The sequence below is a fragment of the Maudiozyma barnettii genome, assembly GCF_903064755.1.
Source record: "Maudiozyma barnettii strain CLIB 1767 genome assembly, contig: KABA2_05, whole genome shotgun sequence".
NCBI lineage: Eukaryota > Fungi > Ascomycota > Saccharomycetes > Saccharomycetales > Saccharomycetaceae > Maudiozyma > Maudiozyma barnettii.
In genome coordinates, this window is record NW_024545242.1 from 89,696 (window position 1) to 112,317 (window position 22,622).

The 22,622-nt window shown below is 37.0% G+C and overlaps 13 protein-coding genes and 1 non-coding gene across 14 annotated transcripts; 7 read left to right on the forward strand and 7 right to left on the reverse strand.

The window, feature by feature from the left end:
• Positions 1-354: 354 nt before the first annotated feature.
• On the forward strand, positions 355-1,374 carry KABA2_05S00902 (uncharacterized protein; the record flags this gene model as incomplete). Its single annotated transcript, XM_041550694.1, has 1 exon — positions 355-1,374. One exon carries the CDS (start codon positions 355-357, stop codon positions 1,372-1,374), a length of 1,020 nt encoding a protein of 339 aa, XP_041406628.1.
• A 419-nt stretch (positions 1,375-1,793) lies between these two features.
• On the forward strand, positions 1,794-2,717 carry MIR1 (Mir1p; the record flags this gene model as incomplete). The annotated part of the gene is made up of 1 exon (XM_041550695.1): positions 1,794-2,717. The coding sequence occupies one exon, from the start codon at positions 1,794-1,796 to the stop codon at positions 2,715-2,717; it is 924 nt and encodes a 307-aa protein (XP_041406629.1).
• A 179-nt stretch (positions 2,718-2,896) lies between these two features.
• Positions 2,897-4,081, reverse strand: HOC1 (alpha-1,6-mannosyltransferase; the record flags this gene model as incomplete). The annotated part of the gene is made up of 1 exon (XM_041550696.1): positions 2,897-4,081. One exon carries the CDS (start codon positions 4,079-4,081, stop codon positions 2,897-2,899), a length of 1,185 nt encoding a protein of 394 aa, XP_041406630.1.
• A 343-nt stretch (positions 4,082-4,424) lies between these two features.
• On the reverse strand, positions 4,425-5,000 carry MOG1 (Ran GTPase-binding protein MOG1; the record flags this gene model as incomplete). Its single annotated transcript, XM_041550697.1, has 1 exon — positions 4,425-5,000. The coding sequence occupies one exon, from the start codon at positions 4,998-5,000 to the stop codon at positions 4,425-4,427; it is 576 nt and encodes a 191-aa protein (XP_041406631.1).
• A 452-nt stretch (positions 5,001-5,452) lies between these two features.
• Positions 5,453-7,090, reverse strand: CCT6 (chaperonin-containing T-complex subunit CCT6; the record flags this gene model as incomplete). Its single annotated transcript, XM_041550698.1, has 1 exon — positions 5,453-7,090. One exon carries the CDS (start codon positions 7,088-7,090, stop codon positions 5,453-5,455), a length of 1,638 nt encoding a protein of 545 aa, XP_041406632.1.
• Positions 7,091-8,164: 1,074 nt separating this feature from the next.
• Positions 8,165-9,313, reverse strand: MAP1 (methionine aminopeptidase MAP1; the record flags this gene model as incomplete). The annotated part of the gene is made up of 1 exon (XM_041550699.1): positions 8,165-9,313. One exon carries the CDS (start codon positions 9,311-9,313, stop codon positions 8,165-8,167), a length of 1,149 nt encoding a protein of 382 aa, XP_041406633.1.
• A 261-nt stretch (positions 9,314-9,574) lies between these two features.
• CDD1 (cytidine deaminase) lies at positions 9,575-10,087 on the reverse strand (the record flags this gene model as incomplete). The annotated part of the gene is made up of 1 exon (XM_041550700.1): positions 9,575-10,087. The coding sequence occupies one exon, from the start codon at positions 10,085-10,087 to the stop codon at positions 9,575-9,577; it is 513 nt and encodes a 170-aa protein (XP_041406634.1).
• A 225-nt stretch (positions 10,088-10,312) lies between these two features.
• On the forward strand, positions 10,313-11,341 carry ERF2 (palmitoyltransferase ERF2; the record flags this gene model as incomplete). The annotated part of the gene is made up of 1 exon (XM_041550701.1): positions 10,313-11,341. One exon carries the CDS (start codon positions 10,313-10,315, stop codon positions 11,339-11,341), a length of 1,029 nt encoding a protein of 342 aa, XP_041406635.1.
• A 234-nt stretch (positions 11,342-11,575) lies between these two features.
• On the forward strand, positions 11,576-12,292 carry UPS2 (Ups2p; the record flags this gene model as incomplete). The annotated part of the gene is made up of 1 exon (XM_041550702.1): positions 11,576-12,292. One exon carries the CDS (start codon positions 11,576-11,578, stop codon positions 12,290-12,292), a length of 717 nt encoding a protein of 238 aa, XP_041406636.1.
• A 172-nt stretch (positions 12,293-12,464) lies between these two features.
• Positions 12,465-12,923, reverse strand: RPS31 (ubiquitin-ribosomal 40S subunit protein S31 fusion protein; the record flags this gene model as incomplete). Its single annotated transcript, XM_041550703.1, has 1 exon — positions 12,465-12,923. The coding sequence occupies one exon, from the start codon at positions 12,921-12,923 to the stop codon at positions 12,465-12,467; it is 459 nt and encodes a 152-aa protein (XP_041406637.1).
• A 1,543-nt stretch (positions 12,924-14,466) lies between these two features.
• SEC10 (exocyst subunit SEC10) lies at positions 14,467-17,130 on the forward strand (the record flags this gene model as incomplete). Its single annotated transcript, XM_041550704.1, has 1 exon — positions 14,467-17,130. One exon carries the CDS (start codon positions 14,467-14,469, stop codon positions 17,128-17,130), a length of 2,664 nt encoding a protein of 887 aa, XP_041406638.1.
• A 337-nt stretch (positions 17,131-17,467) lies between these two features.
• On the forward strand, positions 17,468-18,853 carry MAS1 (mitochondrial processing peptidase; the record flags this gene model as incomplete). Its single annotated transcript, XM_041550705.1, has 1 exon — positions 17,468-18,853. The coding sequence occupies one exon, from the start codon at positions 17,468-17,470 to the stop codon at positions 18,851-18,853; it is 1,386 nt and encodes a 461-aa protein (XP_041406639.1).
• A 2,724-nt stretch (positions 18,854-21,577) lies between these two features.
• KABA2_05S01166 (uncharacterized protein) lies at positions 21,578-21,889 on the forward strand (the record flags this gene model as incomplete). The annotated part of the gene is made up of 1 exon (XM_041550706.1): positions 21,578-21,889. The coding sequence occupies one exon, from the start codon at positions 21,578-21,580 to the stop codon at positions 21,887-21,889; it is 312 nt and encodes a 103-aa protein (XP_041406640.1).
• Positions 21,890-22,491: 602 nt separating this feature from the next.
• Positions 22,492-22,573, reverse strand: KABA2_05S01188. Its single transcript has one exon. It is a non-coding gene; the product is annotated as a tRNA-Leu (tRNA).
• Between the last annotated feature and the right edge of the window lie 49 nt (positions 22,574-22,622).

Below are 22,622 nucleotides of genomic sequence, written 5' to 3' on the forward strand. Positions count from 1 at the left end.
GAAAAAGTTTTCTTTCTTGGTAAATTGGGTTTGAATTAAGTAGAAGATGCTAACCATTCTGGGCATATTTCCTTAGAGGAAGGCAACCTGTTTAATTATAGTATGATGTGGACAGTTGCCCCGATTAGGAAACCCGATTGCTTTTCAACAACAAAAACTTGCTTCCAATGGTCGTGAGTTGTCAAAGGTATAAATAGACACCTGGCACAGGAACCAAAAAAATAAAAAATCTGGTATCTCTTTCCTATGATTTTTCTTTCTTGCTTCTAAATATATTTTCTTACCGTTTTCTTGCTTCTAAATATTACTACTACTACAACAACAACGTTTCACATAAAACCATCTACATTCGCTATGAAGTTCCAAGCCGCTATTGCCCTAATCGCTGTCGCCTCTATGGCCAACGCCCTATCTGACGCTCAAACAGCTGAATTGAACGCCATTCTTTCTGATGTCCAAAACCATTTGTCGGACTACATGGGTCTAGCCACATCCGGCCAAATCTCTTTATCTGACTTGCCAGCCGGTGTCCTAAACCTAGGTATGGCTATTGCCCAAGGTAAGGAAACTAGTGCTCTATACAACAGTGTCGACATGGACGCTGTCCAAACCTGGTTACCAGCTTTACCATGGTACTCTACCAGATTATCCTCTGAAATCGACGTTGCTTTGTACACCATCACTCACACTTCTGCTGCTGCTCAAACCTCTGAGACTACATCAGCTAAGACTTCTGCTGCTACTACCCCAGCTACTTCAGAAGCTTCTTCCGCTGCTGTCGCTGCCTCCTCTGCCGCCGTTGCTGCTTCTTCCTCTGCTGCTGCCGGTACTGCTTCTGTTACTGCTGCTGCTTCTTCTGCTGCCGTCGCTGCTTCTTCCTCCGCCATTGCTGCCGTTGAATCCGAATCTGTTGTCTCCTCTGCTGTTTCCAACAATTCTACTTCCGCTGCTACCAGCTCTGCGATTGTTGGCGGTAACACCACCATTACTGCTACTTCCACCAGAATGCACACCAGTACCATCTGTACCGAAAACTGTCCAATCACCACTTCCACCGGTGCTTCTGCTTTCCAAAACAGCACTACCACTATCACTGAATGTGATGAAGTCTGTCACTCCTCCAAGTCTGCTGCCATGACCACCATCTCCTCTTTGACCACTGTCACCTCTACTCACTGTGACGAAGTATGTCACTCTTCCAAGTCTGCTGCTGCTTCTGCCGGTGCCAACGGTAAGACCACTGTCACTCAAGTTGCTACCATTTCTGCTGCTTCCACTGCTCAAGGTGTCCATGTCCAAACCGAAAACAACGCCGCTAAGAAGGTTGCTGGTCTAACTGCTGCTGTTCTAGGTGCTGTTGCCCTATTGTTGTAATCCAACTACTAGACGTCGTCTGACTTTATTCTTTTTCAGTTCTTTGGGTGGCTCACACTTATATACATCTTCTAAATAGTTGATCCCCCTCATATATACTTATGTATCATTCATACCCTTTTTAATAATTTAGTAATTAACGTTTAATCAAAGGTATTTGGTTTAAGTAGTGATGTTGAACCTGTTTCAACCGGTTCTTAAGAATATCAGATCATCGACGTTTGACCAATCAGGTGGGAGTATTCAGCTCATCTCTAATTATTCTTTTTTTCACTAAGCGAAACCGTTATTTGTATATAAATATCGAGAAACGTGGTAATTACAAACATTTACAACCATGTTGACAGAGCATATAAAAAAAGAAGTGGATATATCACAACACATACTCACACTAACCTTACCATCCTTATATCAACAAAATGTCTGACAAGATTCCTGATTACGCTCCATCTGATTACTTCAAATTTGCCCTTGCCGGTGCCATCGGTTGTGGTTCCACCCACAGTTCTTTGGTTCCAATCGATGTCGTCAAAACCAGAATCCAACTAGAACCTACTGTTTACAACAAAGGTATGATTTCCTCCTTCAAAAAGATTATTGGTGAAGAAGGTGCTGGTGCTTTGCTAACTGGTTTCGGTCCAACTTTGCTAGGTTACTCTATTCAAGGTGCTTTCAAGTTTGGTGGTTATGAAGTTTTCAAGAAGCAATTCATTGATTTGCTAGGTTATGACACTGCTTGTAACTACAAGAACTCTGTTTACATGGGTTCTGCCGCTATTGCCGAATTTATCGCAGATATTGCCTTGTGTCCTTTGGAAGCCACAAGAATCAGATTAGTCTCCCAACCAACTTTTGCTAATGGTTTAGTCGGTGGTTTTTCCAGAATATTAAAGGAAGAAGGTGTCGGTTCTTTTTACAACGGTTTCACTCCAATCTTGTTCAAACAAATTCCTTACAATATTGCTAAGTTTTTGGTCTTCGAACGTGCCTCTGAATTGTACTACGGTATTATCGGCGCCAAAGAAACTTTGTCCTCAGGTATGAACACTGGTATTACATTATTGTCAGGTTTGACTGCCGGTCTTGCCGCAGCTATTGTTTCTCAACCAGCTGATACCTTATTATCTAAGGTTAATAAGGTCAAGAAGGCTCCAGGTCAATCTACTATCGGTCTACTAGGTCAACTGGCTAAACAATTAGGTTTCTTTGGTTCATTCACTGGTCTACCAACCCGTTTGGTTATGGTTGGTACTTTGACCTCATTGCAATTCGGTATCTACGGTACTTTGAAGAAGTCTCTAGGTTGTGGTCCTACCATTGAAATCGGTGGTGGTGGTCATTAAACAGTTCCCATTTGTATAATGCTTTCCTTTCATATAAATAATAATTATTTCTAGAATATATATTCCCCCTACAATCGCACATATAATTCTTTAAAAAAAGAAACAAAAAACTTAGAATTAAAATATTATAACTTTTCTATTTAATATATGTATTTATGTCTTGGTACTATTATATTTACTTATTGTTCGACTTTTGGTGCACCTTTCCAGAACCTTGTAGCGGCATGAACTACAAAATAATATTTCTTTCTTGGATCATCGTTTTCGATAGTTTGAGGTGATGCAAATGAGAACTGAGGCAACACTAAGATGTCACTTAGTAATTTTGGCCTCCTGATGTCGTGGAAGTCTCTCCATGTAGTCTTAGACCTCAGACCGCTCTTAATGTAATCGTTGAAATAAGTGAATATGACGTCTGTCCAAGCACCTGACCCCGTCCACCCCATGACAGTTAAATCATTACGGAAATTCAAACGCAAAGAATTTTCTTCCTTACGGTGTAATGTAAGTTCAGTAATCTGCGAAACAATTTCACGAAGAGTTGGATGACCTGGTTTAGCTTGAATTACCCAGTTACCAATTTGCAATCTTCTAACAAAATATTTCTTCCAGTCTGTATTTAATGGTGCATCATGTTCGATACCGACTATCATGCCGAGTTCAGAGGGCTCCATAGCTTCAGGAATCCAGTTTGGAATCGGTTGGACAGGGAAAGTGTCCATATCAACGTACACACCACCTCTCGCCAACAGGATCAAGTACTTGAAGAAATCAATCTTAAGAATTCTTGAAGGCATGACGGTGTACGCCTCTAAAACTTCAGGAATTCTACTATAAAAATGACGCACTATAGCATCCATAAGTTCGTCATTAAAAACCTCATGTACGAACCCTGGGTTCTTGTCACCCCATTGTTGTTTACTCAAAAGTACTTCGATATCATCCATCTTACCATTCCACATTTGCCATATGAAAGCTGGGAATCTTGTTTTTGGGTCATAAGGAAAATTGTAAGCAAGTTTCTCCCGCAAAGTAAGGTCATCTGGCACAGGTTTCAAGTCGTTGATTTTCTTTTCTAGAGCCTTACGTTCTTTCTCGAATTCTTTACTTTGTTCTTCTTGTTTGGCTAACAGTTGTTCCGTCAGTTCCTCTAGTCTCGACATGATGTCGGCATCTTTCTGTTGCTTGTTATTCGCATTGTTGATACTTTGGGAAATTTCAGTAGGTAAATTCTGTAATATAGTCTGTAGATCAGTAGCTTTAGAATTGTTAATGAATCGCACTACCAAAAGCACTAGGACGATGGTAGGGACAATAAACCAAACTAACCGTTTCACTTTCCAAAAACTTCTCGACTTCGCCATAGTTCCAAACTTTAATGTACTGAGTCTAATACGGGAAGGTCTAATGGGTTTAGGTATTTGATACAAGGGTAAAGATCGACTGTTCCTGCTATCAAACGGTTCTGTTCGATTCTTTTCAGTTAGGTATTTCGATGCAAATTTCGAAATTTTCAAAAAAAAAAATCTGGCAGGAAATCAGGGTAACGTCATCGAGACATGATTTCTTACCGACAACTATAAACACGAACCCTTTCATCATTTGTCAGATAATAGACTGTTATTTTCAGTAGTTTTATTGGTTTACTTTGTTTATTTACTGTTTTATATAGATATACCACCAATAGTATAAATTAACGATGGTCGATTAAACAAACAATGAGTTGTCGACAACTCTAAACTGAACAGCCATATCTTTGACTAATTTGTATGCAGCAAGGATTCTGGATGGTAACTCACCTTTCTCTAAAATGCTTAATTCCTCAGGTTGATCCTGTGTCACAGGGACATTTATTGTCAGCACAACATCTGTTTCGACATCGGCAAGTCTGATCAAAGCAGTACATACCGCAACAGTCTCCTTCTCAGAAAGCTTTCCCCACTTGTAGGCATCTTCTACGCAGATACAACTCTGAGTAGTGTCCGTTAGGGGTTCGTATTTGACAATATGTAACTCTGAGGATTTATTCAGAGAGGCAATCTCTTTGATATGTATATCCAATGCATCCTTATCAGTACTGGCATCTACCATCTGTAAAAGGTCTACTATAACACTCTCATTGAATAATAACCCATCGTTAAAATCCTTGGCCTCGTCTTCTTTCCGGCTGTTCACAAAGACCTCTTGGGTGTCAGGTACTTCACGCACCAGCGATGCATCCAAAAACCCACCAGGGATCACAGTAGTAATTGCGCCTCCGTACAACTCTGTAACTTTTGACATATTATAATAGTTTATTGTCCAGCTTAATATCTATATGTATGTATATAAGGTTATCTCTTCTACACTACAACTTCATCTTTTCGATGATTAGCTAATGTAAGTTGTGTTTTTTATTGTTGAAGCATTGCGAAATATTTTTTGCTAACAACGAAGAAAGAAGCGTTACCACATCGAGTCCCTATGATATACATTAAGAGGCACTGTCAAGTTACCAGTAATAAGAACCCTGAGACCAGCTATTCCAAAGGGGTGATACTTTATTGATCTTTATACTTCCACTTTTAAAGTTATTTCAGTTCATGGAAGGCTTCATTACTATTAAACGGTTATTTACCCGCAATAATGCAACTGTATTCTACCAGTACTTATGACAAAAATGAATTAATTGCTTTGTGAATATACATAGTTATCTAAATTTATATAGATGACCTTAAATAATAAAGGACACATGCCTATTGACCATCCTTTAAGGTTGATCTACCAGCTCTTAGTAATTCATCGCAAAGTAATAAATTACTAGCAATACCAGCGGCACCATTGATAGCATTTCTAACCACACGGTATGAATCCCAAATACCTTCGATGGTTGGATCACAGGAATCACCAATGTTTAGATCGACACCAACATATCTACGAGGACCATCCTCCGTTGGGTCAATATCGTCTAATTCATCCTGACACATTGCTAGGACATCTAATGGGTCAAACCCAGAGTTTTTCACCAGGGTCTTTGGAACAACTAGCATGGCCTCAGCAAAAGCTTCAACACCGGTCTTGGTCTTACCCTTTGCACCAAGTCTGTTCATGTTGCTTCTGGATAGATGGTTAGAGACATCAATAAAGAAAGAACCGGCACCTGGGATGACAGCTTTGTCCTTTAGAACATTCGCTACGGCCCTCAGACCGTCCCTGACAGCGTCCTTAGTTTGGTTTAATGCATAATGAGTAGATCCTTTGATTAAGATTGTACAAGATTTTGGGTCCCTATTTTCAGTCACATAAGTGAATTTTTCTTCTCCGATGGTCTGTTGATAGACCAAACCTGAGAAACCTAATACTTGTGGTGATAGATCGTCGACAGAGTTTTGAGCTTCACCCCCTGTCACTAACTGTAATCTTTCCATATTACGTCTCTTGGCTCTTCTTAATGCAAGGATGTTATGTTTGGCTAGGATATCTAGAGACATTGGATCAATACCCTTTTGGTTAACAATCACAAAGCCTTGTTCTGGATCCATCCCACACACCTCATTCTTCAAATCAATAATTTTTTTCAATTTTTCATCCACAAACTTACGTTCACTTGTCGCTAGTTTATCTCTTTGATCAGCGGAACTGTAAAAGAAACCAGAATTAACCTCCGTCTTTTCGTACTCTAGGGAAACATTCAGGATCAAGACATGAGCGTTCTTTACTCTTGTAGGCATATCTGGATGTCTACCACCGTGGTCTAACACTAGACCTTTTACAAAAGTAGTATCCTTTGGAGATAAATGTTGCATTTGCATTATTTCCACCATATGTAGATCCAAAGAATTTGTCTCTGTGTTCTGAACATTCAATACTGCATCAGTGACGATAGGAGCAAGAACCTCGGTTAATTCAGGATTCACTTTAGTAGATAAAGAAGATCTTGCAACTTGCAGCAGAAATTCTCTGTCTAAGTTAACATCTCTCATTTGAAAATTGTTTAAATGTTCTAGAGCCTCCTTTCTGGCAATTTCAAACCCATCGGTTATAATTCTTGGGTGGACACCTTCTTGGATATATCTATAAGCTTGTCTCAGTAACTCACCAACTAAACATACAACGGTAGTGGTACCATCACCTGTAATTTCATCCTGAGCGGCAGCAGCTCTAGCGATCAACACAGCGGTTGGAGATTGGATTTGCATCTCTGTTAGCAAGACTTTACCATCTTTGGTCAATTTAATGTTTCCACCACCATCAACCAACATCTTCAAAGTACCTTTTGGACCAAGGTTGGTTTCTAGGACAGATTGTAAACCTTCAGCAGAGGTGACATTTACCTTCAAGGCGGCATCTCTCCTCAAAGATTCAGCATTAGGATTCAATAATTGCAATGACATTGTAGTAGTAGCCAAATTGGTAGGTATCTATAGCAATCTATGTGCTCTTTATCCCTAAACCATATCAAACTTTGCTTATATCATTCTTTTTAACCTCATCGTTGGCGTCTGTCTCTTCTATGACATGAGTGTTGGCTTTCGCCACCAATCTGGTAGAACTGAAATGAAAAAAATTGGTGATGAGAATGTTCTCGTGCATAGTGATATGCGGGTAACTATCATGGACTTTCTTTTAACATTATAATGTTTTCCCATATTGTGAGTAGTATACAAGATCAATATGAATCCTACAGTGGTACAAGGTTGTTACTACATGGGTGGATGTACATATTCTGTCTTTTAACTGAGTTTAGAATAAAAGGTGATGTCAGGCGATGCGATGCGATGGCAGCAAGGTTGCTGGACGATGAGAGACACTTTAAAAAGAATACGAACCACTTAGTGTGCCCCTTCTGATTATTAAGAGATCTAATACTGTGTATCCATCAATTCATAGGCTACAATATCAGTGATGAGTCAGGATCTTGAGAAAGTTGCACCTCATCCAGCTCCCAGGAAACTTTTTTTGGTATAGTGGTTACATATGACTGCCATCATATGTGATATGTGGAGGTGGGGGCTATTACCTAAGCCTTTGGGCTTCGTTTGCATTGGTAGATTACACTTTACTGAATGTGTTAGCGTTAAATTTAATCGTCGGGAATACGCTCAGATGATGTTCCTATTGATGATCCTATTTTATCCACTAGAAATGGTATTTATTTATGTTGAAAATAAGTTTGATTCCCATCCTCCTGAAAAAGAATCCAATGATGTTGATTATGAGGATGTCTAAGTTATAATTTCTTGTATAAGATAGGGTACTGATATTGATCAAATATTCAAGTCGTTCGTTGAGTACAAGTTTGTCGTATGTATCCTCTATACAATTAATGACGAATTTACCAATGATAAATTATAGACTAATGATACTTTATCACTAAATGATGCCCTAATTTTACAATGTCCTATAATCAGAAAATGATGGTATTAATAGACCAAATATGGCGTATCTATATATTATTATGTAATGCATTATTTGATTCTTTGTCTTGGACCACCTGGAGACTTCTTGTTTCTAGCGGATAAGATCTCGACACCATGTTCAGTGACCATCAATGTATGTTCGAATTGGGCAGATCTCTTACCATCTTGAGTGGTAGATGTCCAGTCATCTGGCCAAGTGGCATCCTTCCAAGTACCTTCATTAATCATAGGTTCGATAGTGAAGATCATACCTGGTTTCATGACACCAGCGGTTCTGTTACCCTTGTAGTGGGGCACACTTGGGGCACAATGGAAGTATTTACCAACACCATGACCACAATAAGTCTTGACTACGGAACATTTGTTCTCAGATGCATGTTTCTCGATGTAATCACCTAATTCTTGGAATGTTGTTCCTGGTTTACATTGCTTGATAGCGATCTTCAGACATTCTCTAGCGGTTTCAACAGTGTTAATAGCCTCCTTGGATAACTTGGATTCATCATCACCTATAACATAGTAAGTCTCGTTCAAATCGGCATGGAAGCCTTGATAATATAGAGACACATCTAGATTGACGATATCACCTTCCTTTAGTACAGTCTTATCTGGAATACCATGACAAATCACCTCATTTATAGAAGTACATACAGACTTAGGGAAGTTATAGTAATTCAATGGAGATGGATAACAATTACGTTTAATGGTTTCTTCGTGAACGATCTTGTCAATTTCGTCAGTGGTGACACCTGGCTTAACAGCAGCGGCAGCAATATCTAGAACTTCTCTACCCAATACGCATGCCTTTCTGATCTTTTTGATCTCTTCCTTAGTGTAAACTGGGATCTCGTTAGTTCTATCATTCTTTTGTTCGTCAACTGGAAGACCATCCTGCGACCAGTCTGGTTTTTCAATATTTTCAGGAACATATCTCTTTGGGGTTAAAGGGTAATTAGGTCTCACGTCACCGCCGAACTTGAACTTTGGGAATGGGTTGTATGCCACTTCACCAGTCTCATCACCTTCTTTGAAATGTAGAGCCTTGTGGGACTTGTAATTATTCTTGTAACAGACTTCATCACAGAAGACTGATACAATCCCATTCTTCAGACAGATAGGACACTTCAGTTGCGATTCGGTCTCTTTACCACATTGCAAACCAGCACAGTAAACTTTCTCAACAGCACTATCACTCATTAGTTATTTCTAAACGACTATATCTCTTATATATCTTGGTAATGATCACAGAATAAGTAATTACATAATTTTGCAAAATGAAAAAATTTTCACTCAGCGCTTTCTTATATACTCGAAACTATTTTCTTTCATTTATAATAATAAGGCTTCGATGCAGCCATCGTATTTGGTGAAAGTATCTGTGTGTTCTAATTATATACTTATATAGAGGGGAAAGGGTGAAACCATTTGGCTTAATATGTTGTACTTGAAGTGCAGTGTCTAGTCGTTTAGCTCAAAAGGGCTTGGCATTAGCTCATCCATATTAGCAATTTTCATTTCCTTGAAGTCTGGGGAATACATGAGGATTGGAAAATTAATCCTGTCCTTAATGAACTCGTTCATCACTTGTCTACACATCCCACACGGCGTTATCACCTTGTCAGGGCCTTGAATATCTCCAACAATGGCAAGAGCAGTCCAGTTATTAGAATCTGCATATTGTCTGTCAACGGCAGCCAGTGTCTTGAAGATAGCCACTCTTTCGGCACACATTGTAGCACCAAAACTGCCATTCTCAATATTTGCACCTATGTAAGATCTGTCTTGAAGATAGTCATCGTCTTGAAATTTGCTGTCAGGGCCCTTGGGGCTTCCCTTTTCATCTGTACCTCTTATGTAGATAACACATCCGACTTCAAAATTTGAGTAAGGGCAGTACGCCATATCTCTTGCTTTTCGGAGCTCCTGCTCTATATTATCTAGTTCAGTACGTGTAAGTCCATGTGATCTCATATTTAGTTATTCTTAGTATTGGTTTCTCCCTTTTGTTTCCTGTAGACCCTTGTGTTGTATTGTGTCCCCATATTAAGACTATCGCTTATCGTTTTCGCTTTTATATATTATGAAGTTTCATAGAGATTTGTAAACAATAGGAATTGATTTGGATACAAAAGAAAGACAGACAAGCTAGCCAAAGGAAAGTTAACCTGGATTATCGTAATCTGTCAGAAAACGTTTATGCACATGTATTTCGAAGAACATTCGCCCAGGCAGGGGCCTGTTGGTTCACTCCGACAGCGACTGAGGTTGTTACTACTATGGCTTATCGCTATTGATGGCGACGAGGACCTTTTACTGAAATATAAGAACTACATTCCTATGTCCTCCATGACCAACTATATATTCTTCTTTGGGGGCAGAGTGCGAACATTACGAGGACGCAGGCAGTTATCGCTGGGCGTGCTGTTTATTATTGTGGTCCCTGCAGTGCTCTTTTCGATCTTCGAGACACACCCTATCTGGTTGCACAATCAGGGTTACAAGAGCCTTGTGGTATTATTTTATTATTTCTGGTGCTTGACTCTGGCGATGTTTCTGATGGCAGCAACTTCAGACCCTGGGTGTCTACCAAGAAACTTGCATGTTCCTCAAGTGTCACGCAACTTTCAAGTACCTCAGGAGTACTATAACATAGTGAACTTACCATCGATCCGACAAGATATACCCATACAAATGAAGTATTGCAGGACATGTCGGATCTGGCGTCCTCCAAGGGCATCGCATTGTTCGACGTGTGGCTGCTGCGTGATAGTTCATGACCACCACTGTGTCTGGATCAACAACTGTGTCGGTCAGCGTAACTATCGTTTCTTTATTACATTTTTGTCAAGTGCAGTGATGACGTGTATCTTATTGATCGCCAACTGTGGTACCCATTTGCATCGTACTGACAATGGTTCTCACGGAACACCTGTGTCCGTGTTATTAATTATTTGGGGAGGTCTATCGATATGTTATCCTGCTACATTATTGTCATACCATATAGCTATGACAGGTACTCAACAGACTACAAGAGAATACTTGGTGCAGATCGGATCCAAAAACCCTGTGATGCATCGGATACGATCGAACGCTCAAAATGTGTTTGACACACGTCAATTTTTCAAGAATATGTTCTTACTCATGGCGCAGGTACGAGGGCCCAAATTAATGAACCCCAGGGAGTCGCATCCGTCGGGGGACTGGCGGTTCATGAAGTTACCGTGAATTTAGTAAAGTTTAAATTGACTATCCGGTATTGCCGTGTCTTTGTTCTGATTGGACAGCCCGCGTCGAAGTTCGCATCGTCTAGAAAGACCAAATTTATATAAAAGAAGAGAGAGAAAGAGATCAAGAAAGAATATTGAAAAGAAATTAGAGCCACACATCATAAAATTTAACGGTGCATAGAGATCAAAACAATTAGCATATTATACATACCTATTTTATTTAATAATAGATATGAAGTTGTTTGAGAATAAATACGACTTCGATTATCCTTGGGAACAAGTAACTGCTGCAAACTGGCAAAAGTACCCAAACGAAGTGGCAACTCATGTCGTCGGTGTGGATGTTTTGAGAAGAGAGCTTAAGGATAATGGGAATGTGTTAGTCTCTGAAAGATTATTAACTGTGCAGCAGAAAGTGCCACGTTGGATTATGATGGTTCTAGGTGGTTCTAATATCAGTTATGTTCGTGAAGTGTCTACTGTGAATCTAAAAGAAAAATCTTTGAAGTTACGTAGTTGCAATTTGAATTATGTGAACTTGTTACGAGTATATGAAATGGTGGATTATATACCACATCCAGAGGATCCATATAACAAGACTTTGTTTTCACAACAGGCTCAGATTACAGCAGGTGGTAAATTTGGTAAATTAGTGAATACTTTGGAAGATTGGAGTATTCAACGATTTTGTGACAATGCAGCAAAGGGTAAAGCTGGGTTTGATTCAGTATTGAGATCTCTATGGGAAGAACATTGGGATAACAACTCTTTAGTGATCAAAGTCAATGAAACCGTTGATGATCTTGGTCTACAGATGTCCAAACGTGTCACAGAGATGAACGCTGCAGCTGAGGCGGTCATCAAAGAGAGTCTTAGGAAATTCACAATATTAACAGATTATCAAGATTTGTTTACTGAAGCCTTCGATGACGCTAAGAACCCACATTAATGATGAATGCATGCATAACACACATATATATATTCCAATTTTATACATCTAAATTGTAAATAAAAAGTAATAAAGATATTAGCATATGAAAAAGAAAAAGCTCAGCAAATAATATTAAAAAAAATACTCATATATAATAAATTATGTAAAGGATATATTAATTTAATGTTGTTTAAGCGTTAGTCTTGTAGACGGAGTGACACTTACCACAGTAGAATCTGTCCTTGTGATCAGCTAGGAAGACACCGGCACCACAGGTGGCGTTGTCACACTCTCTTCTCAACTTGGTGACCTTACCTTCGTCATCGACGTTGTAGTAAGATAAGACAGCAAGCTTGACCTTCTTGTGCTTGTGCTTAACCTTCTTTGGGGTGGTGTAGACCTTCTTCTTTCTCTTCTTACCACCACCTCTTAGTCTTAGGACTAAGTGCAAGGTAGATTCCTTTTGGATGTTGTAGTCGGATAGAGTTCTACCGTCTTCCAATTGCTTACCAGCAAAGATCAATCTTTGTTGGTCAGGTGGGATACCTTCCTTGTCTTGGATCTTGGACTTGACATTGTCAATGGTGTCGGAGGATTCGACTTCCAAAGTAATAGTCTTACCAGTTAAGGTCTTGACGAAAATTTGCATTTTGACGAATCTTTGGTGTTGTCGGCAAGTAATAGATAAATAATAAAACTAAGTGCTTCTTTCAAAACCAAGTGTTGTAAAGACGTGAGTAAACGTGAAAGAACTTAAATACCAACAAGTGGAAATAAGAAAACTAATGAGATTAATTCTAAGTCATCGCATGGCAAAAACTGTTTTATATCTGCGAAGTAATCCCCCAAATTTTGTGAAAGAAAATGATGATGATCGATGGATGGATGACAAAGCATTTCATTTGTTCGGCTGTCCTTCTTCTTCTTCTTCTTCTTCTTTTTTGGCCCGGTGGTGCTGCTTGTTCAATATTTCATTTTTCTGTGCGGGCCGTGGCAGTAAATTTGGAAATTTAAATGGATGGACCATTGTCTGGCGCGGTGTACAGATGTATTGTGTGTGCACCTGGGTGCACTGGTGGTGCAACAGTCACACCAGTGTCTCCCAAAATTCAAAATGTCTTTGTGGCCTCATTGCCATCTTCATTTCATTCTTTAATGGAACAAATTCCATATCGTTAGAGTTAGTGATATGGAATGACACGTTAAAAGGTATTATCAAATCGGCGTGATAACAAGCACTTGTTCGAGACACTAATGTCTAACACATTAGGTCGTTAGGGTATTCTCCGACAAAGTAGTTTCTTAAAATATTGAATCTCTATGACTCTCGAAATTGGGGAGTGGTTCTGCTGCATTGTAGTGACATTTTGATGCAAGGTCTTGTGTTAGAGTGTCGAATTGTAGAGTACCTCCTAGTGTGAAGATCCTCCCATTTGTTTGGGTTATCTATAACCCATAATGATACTAATATTGCACCTCTGTTTATCTATTGGACTGCTTGAGGGATATATCTCTCTAGAGTGTCGAAAATAAAGAGATGTATATTGGTTGGTGAATTTGCAAACACGGTAGACCAAAAGGGATATTTCCTACCGCACTAGTTGCTGTTATTGTTTTCTATATACAGTCGCACATATAATTACGTTCAACAACTGGCAACTTACACGAGACTGAAGTATACCCATTTGAAATTGCATATAAAAGTGACAGACAATTATTTCAAAATATTTTCAAGACCTCGTCTAAACATGCTGTAATATCTACATACTTTTTCAACTTGAAAAATATAGCAGTTTTCAAGCCTTATCCTTGGAAAAGTATTTTTCATTTGGTACCTATTATATATTTACGTTCGACATATTATCGTTAATGTCAAGTGCACTCTTTTTCTCTTGATAGGTTTCTTGTTTTCCAAATTACTGACACCCCCCTTTCTACTGTGGTAGTTAGTTTCCTTAGGATACCGGAAAGTTCGCTCCTCACTGACAATAACAAACAAAAACAGACCATTTCACCTAATTAATAAAAACAACGAAATAGGGACAACGGTTTTTAGAGACGAAATTTCGATAAAAAATAACTAATTGAAAGGATCATTCAAATAATTTGTTGCAGTTCCCTTGCAATTTGATTCAAGATCATCAACAAAAACAACAAATATTGTTTTTTTTTCTTTCTAATATATCGTATAGATGAACTCGTTATATGAGTTGGATCCCAAATGGCAAAAGTTACTTACCTTGGATAATTTCCTCGGTGGATTGACAGTGAACGAGTTTGTAGAGTCCCTAAGTAAAGACCACTCGATTAAGGCAGTCTCTTCTTCTCTCTCTTATGGACAGTCAGGGAGTAGAGATGATGGAATGCAATTGCAAGATGAACATGATGCTGCCAATTGGGAAAGATTGGACCCTAAACCATTCATTAGAACATTTGAATCAACTTTAAAAGAATTGAAAGGATTAAACGATGATGCTGTGAGTAAGAAAAATCGGTTTGAAGATCAAGTGGCTAGACAGGAACTAGTGCATTCTGAAAATGTAATTGATTTGGCCACTGATATTCAAAGGATAAATATTCAATTTAGTGAATTAGATAACAAATTGACAAATGTAAATCAAATTGTATCACCACTAAGTGATAAATTGGAATCAACAATACGTAAACGTAAGAACTATGTCAAATCGGTTGAATTAATAACAGAATATTCGAATTTTTACACAACAGGGAGTTCAACCAATATTGAAAACTTAAGAACCTCTAAGAATTGGAGAAATAAGATCCAAGCTGCAACATATATTAAGAATTTATTAGAATTATCAAGAAAGGTTGAAACTACAGCAATTCCAAAGACTAGTGAAGTTACAAAATTTATAGAAAAGTATTCTGAAATGATGGAAACGACTTTATTAGAAAATTTTAATTCGGCATATCGTGAGAATGATTTCAATCAATTAAACGAAATTGCATTAATTTTGAACCAATTCAATGGTGGGATCAATGTGATTCAAAGTTTTATTAATCAACATGCATATTTTATAAATAGTGATGAGATAGGACTCGATGAACAAATGGAGATAGATGATCAATTTAAGAAAAGGCTTATGGATCAAAATATACACACTGTAGTTTATGAACAAAATATATTAAACATGTTAAATGATATTGAATCTGTCATTAAAAATGAGTCTAAGATTGTGAACGGTGTCTTTGAGGGGAGGGCTTCGTACGTCATGCAACTGTTCGTTCAAAGAGTCTTCGTTCAACAGATAGAGCCAAAGGTGGAGACATTGTTAAACAATTCTTTGTCCTTATCTAATTTAGCATATGTCAGAACTTTACATGGGTTATATTCCTTGATAGGTCAATTCGTGAAGGATCTAACTGAATTCTTCCAAATATTGGAGATAGATCAAGACACAACAGATTCCAAATCAGTTCCAAATGCATTAGATAACAATAGCAATAGTAGTATTATAACCGTCCTAGAACAATGTAGTTCGGATATGTTTTCAAGATATCTTTATGACAGAGCTAGGTATTTTGACATTGAGAAGAGAAACTTAGAGAATATCTTAGTCGACAAGACATCGATATTTACTAATGAACATAGTAAAGAGATAAATAGTAAGATGTTGCTAAATAAATTAGGTAAAATGATGGAAAAGGATGAAGACGGAAATACGCATTATGAAGAATTTATCACACAGACAGCAACAACATCTAAGAGGAAGTTATCACAATTTAATGAGTTTATGAAAAAAAGATTTGATAGATTGGATCATTTATCAAATCTATCTTTAACAAGATCCAACACTCTCTCCCATGACCGCGATGTCGGTGTTGGTAGGTCACATTTATCGAACTCACAAGATACAAATAACCGTGGCAACGACTACAACAATGATGCAATGTTAGATAATTCAGATCCATCATTTAACCTAGATACTGTGGACTCTATGTTAAAGTGTGTCGTAGAATCTGTTGCTAGAGTTATGGAATTGGTTCCTAATAAAGCCAGTGAGTATAGTTTGGAACTATTAGATATCATGTTCCTTGGTACTGTAGGTAATTATGTGGAGATGTCTTTGGAGGTTGCATTTTTCAGAATGAAACAGTTAGATATCTATAAATTAGATGATTTCAATTTATCTTTTCTAAGCTACGTTACTAAAAGTACTGATATCTTAAATCTTGTTTCTACTTCCATTAAAGCAATATTTTTACCCCTTTTGAGTGATGCTCCGGATGCTAAAAAGCAGGTTATTGAGTTGACAAATAATAATATACGAAAATGTGAGATCTCCATAAATATCATTATTGATGAAATTGCGAGTGTCTATTCTGCTAAATTTTCGGACATATTGGCAAAACAAAACAAAAAGGATTTCATACCGAAATCCCAGGACTTATTAGATCAAGATACACTACCAGCAGTGGAAATTAGCAATTTATTGACATCCTTGTATTCCCAAACATCAGTATACCTAGAGGAGAAGAATTTAAAGGCATTCCTAGACAATATAGGGGAAGAATTATATGGATTGTTACTAGCTCATTATTCCAAGTTTCAAGTCAGTTCTATAGGTGGAATTATCGTAACAAAGGATATTATTGGTTTCCAAACTGTCATTGAAGATTGGCGTATACCGAACTTGCTAGAAAAATTTGCAACTCTCAGAGAACTTGCTAATATATTTACTGTACAGCCAGATCTCTTAGACTCGCTTACGAAAGAAGGTCACTTGGCTACTTTGAAAAGAGATATAATCCAATCATACATCGCCAAGCGTGAGGACTTCAATCACGACAACTTCATGACCAATATGAAAATGAATTTGAAACAATACACATAATCTTAATTAGATACATAATATATATTTCAATAAATCAAGACTACATCAACATCAATCCTCCAGCTTCAGCACCTTTTCTTCTATGATGTTTGAGTTCTGTTGTTATTAGGGTCCTCCTATATAGGGTTTCTGGAAACCCTATTTTTAACGCGGACGCCTCTGGCCGCAAAGTGCGGAATTACTAATGGACAACAATGAGAGAAATAAGTACCCCCAATCTTAGTGGGAACGATAAACTATTTAAGAGTTAGGAATTAACAGAGGAAAACCCCTTCGTATATCTGATAATTGTTTGTTTAGCTTAATAAAGACATCAAGAATTTGCTAATCATTGAACATGTTACGTCGTTTAGGTTTTCAAAGTTTGAGAAATGCCCGATTAATGGCTACAGCTGCCCTTCAAAATACAAGGACATCTGTTCTACCCAATGGTTTAACCGTTGCTACTGAGTTTATTCCTGGAACATCAAGTGCTACAGTAGGTATATTTGTTGATGCCGGTTCTCGAGCTGAGAATGTCAAGAACAATGGTACTGCACATTTTCTGGAGCATCTTGCATTTAAAGGTACTCAGAGTAGAACTCAAAGAGGAATAGAACTGGAGATTGAGAATATTGGGTCTCATTTGAATGCTTATACATCTAGAGAGAATACAGTCTACTATGCGAAATCTATGAAGGCGGATATCCCTGAGGCAGTCGACATTCTGAGTGATATTCTTACAAAATCTGTTTTGGATCCTAGGGCCATCGAGAGAGAAAGAGACGTGATTATAAGAGAAAGTGAAGAAGTAGGAAAAATGTATGATGAAGTAGTATTTGATCACTTGCACGAAATAGCTTTTAAGGATCAACCACTGGGGAGAACCATATTAGGACCTATTGAAAATATTAAATCGATTACAAGAAATGACTTGAAAAACTATATATCTACAAATTATAAAGGTGATAGAATGGTACTAGCTGGTGCAGGTGCTGTAGACCATGAAGACCTAGTTAAGCAAGCGCAGAAGTATTTCGGACACATTGAGAAATCTACCGCTCCAGTTCCTTTGGGATCTCCTCGTGGTGCGCTACCTGTTTTCAACAGAGGTGAAAGATTTATAAAGGAAAGTTCATTACCAACAACTCATATAGCTATTGCATTAGAGGGTGTTTCTTGGTCAGCACCAGATTATTTTATTGCACTTGCTACACAGGCTATAGTAGGGAACTGGGACAGAGCCGTCGGTGCTGGTACTAACTCACCATCTCCATTAGCTGTTGCTGCTTCTAATAACGGTGCTTTAGCCAATTCATACATGTCCTTTTCTACTTCATACGCAGACACTGGGCTATGGGGTATGTATATCGTAACAGACTCAAAGGAGCATAATGCAAAGCTAATTATTGACGAAATAATGAAGGAATGGAGAAGAATCAAAGCTGGAAATATTTCTGATAATGAGGTCGTAAGAGCTAAATCCCAGTTAAAGGCAGCATTACTTCTATCACTTGATGGGTCTACTGCTATTGTAGAAGATATGGGAAGACAGATTGTAACCACTGGTAAAAGATTATCGCCTGAGGAAGTGTTTGAAAAGGTAGATAAAATTGCAAAGGACGATATCATTTCCTGGGCTAACTACAGGTTAAAGGATAAACCAATTTCAATAGTTGGTTTAGGTAATGTGAAATCTATTCCAAGCGTCGATTACTTAGAGAAAAGTATTAATATCCACTGATGATAGGGAATTTTATTTTCTTATTTTGGAAATAAAAAAAATGTAAAAACATTTAATTTTCATATATCAGATTCATTTAATGTAAATATCAATATTCAGTAAAGAACGCCCCTTTCAATTCACAGTAGGATAGTGTTTCCTTAAATATGGGTGTTTTTTTTGTAGTGTAAAAATTTTATATATATGACCATACGGAGACGCTTCAATGATATGTTTATAACAATAGACCTCTTTAGTGATAATTTAAGAAACTCTAATAGACAAGTCTATTAGTGGTTCCAATTGGTGAGCTGAAGCAGACATAATAGAGTTAGTTCTAGTTTCGTTCATTTTATATATAGTGGCAGGTAGAGAGATGTAGGTGTTATCTTAAGGTCTCATGTTAGGAAAGCAAAATATATTTGTTATATTTTTCTTATATTTGTAAGTGGTTTCTTATTTTACAAAATTTATAGAACGAATAGAATCTAACTTAGAATGTACATTCAGAATTCTCTGTCTTTATATATATTATTTATTTTATCGACATTCGTTTCTTCTTGATAGGTAAACGATTATTATCTAAAAGAGCATTACCTAAACAAAATGTTTAGTTATTTAGTAGAACATTTTAGATGTATCGTTCTAACATAATTTCTGTCAATTGGCCATGTATTAAGGTAACAATTCTATCTTTAATCAATGGTCATCATCCAATTAGTTTCGGGTGGATGATTATCACTTTCGTTTTTTTGTTTACTTGAGATGGGTAATTATAAAGTATTGCTTTAGATAGCAAACATAAAAAATTAAGTATTCGTTTAAAAAAATAAAAAATTATTACTAAACTTATTAAACATTTGAGAATAACATAGAGCCAATATTAATATACACCAAACCCTATATAAGACACACACACATATATCCCATAATAGGATTAACAGACTTATAGAAGATTATTAGAGGAAAAAGATACGTTTGCAATAATACACCTGATTATTTGTAAGCTGATAAATTGAAATGAACACCTACTAATGATGCCTCTGTCCCCCAATAAGAGATAACTGAGACAACGCTTCCTGCTGGAGTGTACTAACCACAATGATTATCTTACTTTGGGTATGCTTAACGTTTATATTTTCTGTTTCAGCGTCACAAGAACAACTGCAATTCTTTTTTATATCGGGAGTATTTTGGGTTGTTACGATATCAAGATATTTGGTAACACTATGACTTAAACAATCTAGCCAATTAGTAGTAAAAACTGAATTAGGTCTCTTTGCTTCACTTGGAGATATATTAGTGTGCGAGCTTAAAATTTTCTCGTTGTGTGGTTCACCCAATCAACTAGTTTGTAATGAACGGGAGGGTATTATTGAAGAACTACTCATAAGATGTTTACCAGAACTTGGTTGTGATCTAGAAGTTTTTGCGCTACTCATTGACAAAGAATGAATAGTTGAAGGAAATACTTCGTCAGAATTAGATTCTAATGTCGAAATTTTATTGGAATGGGAAATGTTGCTTATTGTATCTATTTCTAATAGATTTTTACGAATAGGCACGTAAAGTGTCATGTATCTCAAATAAGTATAGAGAAATCGTACACATATCTGCAAGCTTGTCCATAAATGTTGAGAACTACAAGGAGTTCTCATAAGTTGTTCAATCGTTTTTTTCAGCAGTATTTCTATCCGGTTCGATTACCTGATGTAGAAAAGATTGACAAATAACGTTCCTATGAAACTTCGATACCCGCGTTGCACATATGAGGACTTCCGAAAGTTTATTTTAGTAACAGATATGTGTCATATATTAGTCCACGACTATGTCTCTATACTGTTTATGGAAACGATGTAAAACAGGTGATTTCTTTTTCTCGAAATTTCGATTTTCAGCATAATAAATGATTTGCAATCAGAGAAGGACCTCAGTGAAAACATATATCAAATGTTCGGGGAAAGTAAACTTTACTAACATCCCCCCCAAATAAAGGTGTAAGTTAAACTTTTTTACAGTCATTTGTTAATTTTTAAGCAGTAAAATATGACGAACTTTTCTAGAAGAAATGTTTATATATTAAATTAAGTTTCTTATGTACAGAAATGGGACCTCATACTGTTCTGTCTGTCTGTCTGTCTCAGACAGATGGGTATCATCTCCATCTATTTCTTCAGGTATCATTAGAAAGTATAAATGCAAACAAATCTAAGTTGAAGTAACTATTGGTTAACTTCTAATTAGATTCTATATCTTAAATTCTCAGATATATCCCAAATAGTGTCGGTGTTTCGGAACTTATTGTTCAACCGTTGTTCCTGTGAGCCTATAAAGAGAGTCTATATGGTCATTCACAAGGCCTTACTTATCCCAATATATCCTAATAAATAAACTTTTAAATTCATTATTAGGTAAGAAAGGGTATTATATTTTGTGACATTTGTAACTTACCATCAGGCAGTCCCGCAACCTAGGAACTTTACAAACAACCAGGCTTTGCCTTCGTATTTCGACATTACAACCATTCATGGAAGTGACGGAAGCTGCCTAACTTCCGCTTCCGAAAGACGGATGCGGACATGGGAAAAAGGAACTTCCATCACCGGAAAGTTAAATCTTAGACAAACTATAAAAAGGAAGGAATATCATCTCTGAACTTCTTCTGTCGCTACAAATCATCTTACTCCAGGACACAGAAAAGGTAACAAACTAAAACAATTGAAATTAAAAAACGAAATGGGTGAAATGCAAGAATGGTGTGTAATTGTCTATGACAAGCCAGGTACAGATAGAATGAGTGTCTTTGATCAGCATGTGAATGGTCTTCCTGAAACAATTAAGAATGGAAGCATGATAACTGGAGGTCAGATCAACGATGATAGCGATCCAAGAAAGCCAATTGGTTCTAATTTGACCATTAGAGCTGAGACTAAAGAGGATGTTATTAAGATTTTGAAGAACGATGCATTTTATAAGAATGGTATCTGGGATGTTGAAAATGCGATCATCCATCACTTATACTGTGTATATAGAGAAGGTTTGGAGTATCAACTATAAACTGGAAGCTCCATATTTCTGTAAAGAATATATGTTTTATAAACTATGAAATATGATGTGAGAATACTGATTCAACACAAATAAATTACTTATTGCTGTGTTGTAATGGTCTTATACAAAAAAAAACCCTCCATAACGTATAGGTCAGACAAGACTATTTTCCATAATATTTCTTAGCGGAGAGGTTATGCCTCTTCTTCATCGTAGTCAAGAATTATAAGAATTAAAATAATTTAACCGTGAGGATACGTGCCATTCTTAACCTTTCTGTTAATAATCTATTCCGTTTACTGGATTTCTTTCATTTCAATTTTTTTGAAAATCCTTATTAGGATACCATTTAGGGGGGAGAATGCAATCTTTCAGTCCAAAGTCAAGTATCCTAGTAATCATCTTTTTAAATAAATTTTTATTTTTTTTTAATCTAAATTTAAACTTTACTGAAGTCTTCAATATTTAATTATGTAACAGATGATAATTACCAGAACAAAATTACTAAAGAGGAGGTAAACTGAAAGTACATATTTATTTCATCAGGAATATCATTATTATATCCTTAGTCGTAAAACACGATAATATCTTTCAAATAATTCAAAAAATAATGAAAGCTATGAGATTCGAACTCATGCATCCGAAGATACCAGAACCTAAATCTGGCGCCTTAAACCACTCGGCCAAACTTCCTATTATTTATGGAATTTGTTGTATCTGAAACTGTTATAATGTAGAAAGT